The sequence below is a fragment of the Miscanthus floridulus genome, chromosome 16, assembly GCF_019320115.1.
Source record: "Miscanthus floridulus cultivar M001 chromosome 16, ASM1932011v1, whole genome shotgun sequence".
Taxonomy (NCBI): Eukaryota; Viridiplantae; Streptophyta; class Magnoliopsida; order Poales; family Poaceae; genus Miscanthus; species Miscanthus floridulus.
The window spans coordinates 298,406-303,687 of NC_089595.1; the positions used below are offsets into that span (position 1 = coordinate 298,406).

Below are 5,282 nucleotides of genomic sequence, written 5' to 3' on the forward strand. Positions count from 1 at the left end.
GCCCCAGCGCCCCTCCGTTTTCTTCCCCGGCCCCCAGCGCCCCGTCCCCTCTCCGTCGGCGCCCCTCCTCCTCCTTTCCCTCTCTTCCCTGGCGGCGGCCGCCCCCTCTCTCTCCCTCTCTTCCCCGGATCCAGCGAGACTGCCCCCTCCTCTCCCTCTCTTCCCCAGATCTGGCAGCCTCCCCCTCCTCTCCCTCTCTTCACCGGCGCGAACCAGGGGGCGCGTGCGGAGCGGCGCGGCCCCTCTCCACTCCAGCGTGACGCGGGGGGCACGGCCCCTCTCCACTCCGGCATGCTCCAGCAGCAGGCAGCGGCGGGCGGCCGTCCCCTCCCTCACCCCGGAGCACCTCCATCACCACCCCCCGGGCTGGTTTTAGTGGAGGGCGGCTGGATCCATGGTGGGACCGCCCTCCGGCAGCGGATCTTGGGCCGGCGAGGCCGGATCCAACAGCGGGGAGGCGGATCCGATGGGCGAGGCGGCGCTCCTCCTCCGACGAGCGAGGCGGCGCAGGCGGGCTGTGGCGACGCTCCTCCTTCACCTCTTCGTCAGCTCCAGCGCTGGGGGCCGGATCCGGTGGCGGGGAGGCCGGATCCGGCGGCGGCGAGGCCGGATCTGGCGAGCTACGGCCGAATCTGGCGAGCTACGGCCGCGGCGAGCTACGGAGACCGACGGCGGCCGACGGTGGTGGCTTTTTTTATTTTTTTTTGGCCGGTGGTGGTGGCTTTTTTTTAATTTTTTTGACCGGTGGTGGCTTTTTTTTTTAATTTTTCGAAAAAATGTTTGCCGAGTGTATTTTGGGCACTTGGCAAAGTCTTTGCCGAGTGTCCGACAAAAAACACTCGGCAAACTAGCATTTATCGTTAAAGGGTTTGCCGAGTGTCGTTTGCCGAGTGTAACACTCGGCAAACCCTTTGCCAAGTGTTTTTGGGGCTTCGCCGAGTGCCCCTGGCACTCGGCAAATCTCCTGTATCCGGTAGTGACTTGTCACAATAATTATTTGTACATGACCTCCGCAACCAAATTTTTGTTTATAACTGTTAGCGAACAAATTTATGCCAACAATTTCTCGACATAATCTTTCTAGCAATACTTTTTATATAATAAATTTTACAAACAATGTAACTTATGCACATAACTTTTCTAGCAACACTCATACACATAACTTTTCTAGCAACACTCGTATCGACTGCACGCTTAAACACAGATAAAACTAACAGACTCAGAGCATGCCTACCAAGCACAACTCACGCACACCATACAACTACACATGCTTGATCCCCTCTGGGAAAAAAACCTTTGTGACATCCTAGTTTATCCAAGACAGAATGGAACCAGGGCGGGCTGGCTGCACGACGGCAGGCGCAACCACCGTTTCAATGAAAGGACCAAAGTAGAGTATCACATTACCAATTAGGAGATAGATATTGTATTTCTATGCTTCTAGCCTCCAAATTGGTTGAGCAAAAATATAGCTGGCATATATCCCTGACTCAGAAGAAAGCTTAAATGGAAGGCATGGAGAGCTTAGTGTTAACATGAAAACGGGCATGTAGCTATCTAAGATGATAGAACACTAATAATTACATCTATAAACATTATAAAGGGAGTACAAAGTGACCCAAGTTAACGTGGGAAATCCATGGACATCAAGATCTCCCTTTCCATACTAAACCGCCTGCTGATGTTATTCCCATCAGTACTGTAACTCAGTTGCCCAGCTAAAGGAATGTCCACTACGTGCTCCTCAGCTCTTGGAGTGTTTTTAATGCTGGTTGCTGCGCTTTGCAGCACCTCAAGTCTCATCTCGACTTGCTTCATCGTGGGCCTATCTTTCCCGCTTGAGCTTACACACATTGCTGCGATCTCTGCCACTACTCTGGCTTCTTCCTCCCCTTCCTTGGCCACTTGTGGGTCTAGTATCTCAGAGAGCTTGTCTTGCCTATGTAGTATCAGAAACTGCTCCACAAGACTGTAACCTGCCGCTGTCATGTAAATATGGGGTTTCTCCCTTGTTAAAAGCTCCACAAGCATGACACCAAAGCTGTACACATCACTCTTCTCAGTGAGCCGTCTCGTGTTATAGCATTCTGGATCCAGATATCCAAAAGTTCCTTGAATGGCTGTGGTCATTCTAGTCTCATCAATAGGGATGCCTCGAGAAGCTCCAAAGTCTGACACCTTCGCTGTTAGATTATCATCAAGCAGAATATTGGTAGCCTTGATATCTCTGTGAACTATTGATATCGAAGCAGCAGAGTGTAGATAGGCAAGAGATCGTGCAACTTCAAGGGCAATTCTCAGTCGTTCCCTCCATGGCAATGATTGTGGAGAATTGACATGAAGGTGCTCATAAAGGGTTCCATTTGAAATGAACTCATACACTAACAATGGAACCTCTGTCTCCAGGCAGCATCCGAAGAGTTTTACCACATTTCTGTGGTTTACTTGAGAAAGAATGGCGACCTCATTTATGAAATTGTCAGTTTCACTCTGTATTGCTCGTCTTGACATTTTAATGGCTACAACACGTTGGTCAGACAAAATGCTTTTGTAGACAGTACTATGACCTCCTTTGCCGATCTTCCGATCCACGTCGAATGTATTTGTTGCCTTTTCTAGCTCATCCAAGCTGAAGATCATCTTTTCAGCAATGTCCTTGTCTACTAATTGTTGCAATAACAACCCACGGTTTTTCCTGAAATAAAAATTTCTCAACTTCTTGGCTTTTCGGGCTCTTAGCTTTTGCCTCAAGAGAATAACAGCGAAAATGAGAAGAACAAGGCATCCGCCACAGCCAATTCCTGTAGCAACAGATAATCCTGGAAAATATATGGATTCAATCATTCAAATATGTTTCAAGTAGTGCTTCTGTCAAAAGATAACACTAGCAATTGAAGCTACAGGTTATTGGAAGATCTTGTTACCTGAAAATTTTTCTGTATCTTTGATGCATCCATGAGGTTTCTTGGGGTTCCCAGATGTGCCATGTGGACAGACGCAATTATAGGATCCATCCATGTTAATGCAATCGCCAAAGCATGGGTACTTATCTCCGATTGTGCACTCATGAGTATCAGCTGCAATGCAAACCACAAATGTGAAGCATGATGCTGTGAGAAGAATTGGCACAGCAAAACTGGAACACTTTTTATTTTCTTCTCTTATGTTTCAGCAATGAAGTGAAACTAGAACTTGACCTGTGAATGACAAGTTGCATACCGTGGCATCCATTTGTTATGTAAGGGTTGCCCTCGTAGCCATGTTTGCAGCGGCATATGTACCCTGATGATTCACCATTCCAGTGATCATGGCAGTAACTATTGGAGCTAAGGCACCCATAATCACTTGATCTCCGAGCATCTGCACAAGACAGGTTTCTAAAATTCCACTTGCCACCAGCCTTGATCTGCAGCGGAGGAGCGGAGCCAGGTATGCCCCATGGTGTGACTAGGCCATCTGAGACTGCCTTCTGCAACAACATACCATGGTTGTTTGTGTTCCACCATTCCTTTTCTGCAATGACAAAGGCAGCGTTGAATGACTGCTCCGTCGTGCCATTTTCTGCACCCAAAGGGTCAAGCTTGATCGAATACATGTTGCTTGATCCCGGCAAGGATGCCTCGCAGCAGCCAACACCAGAGCACATGCCATCGGTGGCTACCGCAGGCTGCCCATTCAGGCACGACGAATTACACATAACGATCATGTTTTCTGAATCTGGCAGCATGACTTGAAACTTGAACCCACACCCCATGACGAAGAAGTTGTTCCAGAAAGAGGACAGTGCGAAGATGCTGTCGTCAAGGGGGACCCCCCAGTTCATACTGTATGGATTTCTCCCTGTGAGACTGGCGATACCATTATCAATGTCCAGCCTCCCATGATGCAGAGAAATGTTGAGCACCACAGCGCTAGTATTGCCCAAGAAGAGCTTAGGGGGGCTGTGGGTCTCGTCGCAGGTGAGCATAAACCCCTCGTTGTAACAACCGGCACCAACACCAAATGGGTAAGGTACACTGACCTCGCCGCACTTGCTAAGGCAACCAGGCAGTGCTAAGTTGGTGGCTGCGTGGAGCACTGGTGTGACTGCCAGGAGATGTAGCAGGTGCAGCGCTGCTATGGCTGCCACAGGCATCATATGATTTTGAGGGGTGAAGCAGAGAGCCATGGTTGAACTTGTAAAACTGGAAACATCTCCAGATCCTAAATATGAAGACATGCTCTGTGACCTTTAAAAAAAAAAAGACATGCTCTGTGCAATCCTGTGGATGCAGTAAAATAAGGTAGTACTTTGACCCCAGAACTTAGGTAATTCTGGATTATGCTGAAAGGATGAAGAATCTAGTCAAATGGTGAGTGCAAACTTTCAACCTCGTTCTGCCATTGTCAAATGACCGCACCTCGTAACACACGACGGTATGTCTATGTCAGAGAAGTCACCTTCGGACTGAAAATTGATGAAATGTAAGGCGGCAAGGTTGAAGAGTAAACAATAGCAACTTAGTTGACCACCACGAAATACCCTGTTAAAGACAAAATCGGAGTTATTAGAGAACCCTGGGAGACAAAACGACAAACGGGTAACAGGCAACATCATCAATCAAATATTTGAAAGAGAGTAACCCCAGGACAACAGCGAGATGCAGTGCGGCGGACAAGTCGCTGAACTTCACTTCTGAGGTGTGGCGGCTCCGCGCGCACGCCTTCCACACCTGGACGTGGTGGGGCCTCGCCGGCGGCATCGAGCATTTCGGGACCTCGGACAGGACGCCCATCAAGGAAGTTCTTGGTCAGCCTAACAGCCGGCAAACCCAGGGCATTTCTGTCCTCCCCTCCACGGGGGGTGGGGGGGCATGGCATCGCCGGTGCCCGGTACGCAGAGCCATGCAGGCGCCTCCGGCCGCCGCTAGCCCGCTACGGCGCCACGAGCAAAAGGAATCCTCTGCGCCGCCTCTTTCAGGCCCGTGGAGCGCACACGGTGGGTGGACTGGGCCGTTTTCTTTTTTTGAACGCACTGGGCCGTTTTCTTTCTTCTGCTAATTCCTTTTTTCTTCTTCTTCTTCTATATACAAGAAAAGGTCCATATATACCATATTCGTCAGCACCGAGCAAGGTGCCAACAATTTTTTTCGTCCGCGTGATGCAGTGAGTTTGCATGGGAAGATCAGTGAGTTTGCACCCACATTACATACCATATACAAATATTTTTTTTGCTGCTGATGGATGCTATGTTTGCAATTTGATTTGAGACAACGAACGCAAAGGTATGTGTTGGGAAGAGG

General features: G+C 49.3%; 1 protein-coding gene across 4 annotated transcripts; it reads right to left on the bottom strand.

The window, feature by feature from the left end:
- Positions 1–1,460: 1,460 nt before the first annotated feature.
- Positions 1,461–4,896, bottom strand: LOC136513789 (wall-associated receptor kinase 5-like). Of its 4 annotated transcripts, none has more exons than XM_066507757.1 (5): positions 4,624–4,896; positions 4,441–4,523; positions 3,220–4,203; positions 2,925–3,077; positions 1,461–2,819 (listed from the first exon to the last, which is right to left on the bottom strand). In XM_066507757.1, the coding sequence occupies exons 1-5, from the start codon at positions 4,773–4,775 to the stop codon at positions 1,624–1,626; spliced, it is 2,568 nt and encodes an 855-aa protein (XP_066363854.1). In that variant the 5' UTR covers positions 4,776–4,896; the 3' UTR covers positions 1,461–1,623. The 4 variants fall into 4 exon arrangements, with proteins under 4 accessions (XP_066363854.1, XP_066363856.1, XP_066363857.1 ...); XM_066507759.1 differs by having other exon boundaries at positions 4,365–4,523; XM_066507760.1 differs by having other exon boundaries at positions 4,401–4,896.
- Positions 4,897–5,282: the final 386 nt, after the last annotated feature.

Bases quoted from the DNA above. Each gene is read 5' to 3' on its own strand.
- LOC136513789 (XM_066507757.1), bottom strand. From the start codon at position 4,775: ATGGGCGTCCTGTCCGAGGTCCCGAAATGCTCGATGCCGCCGGCGAGG. The intron at 4,524-4,623 runs GTTACTCTCTTT...TGTCTTTAACAG, and splicing joins CATCTCGCTGTTGTCCTGGG to GGTATTTCGTGGTGGTCAAC. The intron at 2,820-2,924 runs GTAACAAGATCT...TATATTTTCCAG, and splicing joins AGATACAGAAAAATTTTCAG to GATTATCTGTTGCTACAGGA.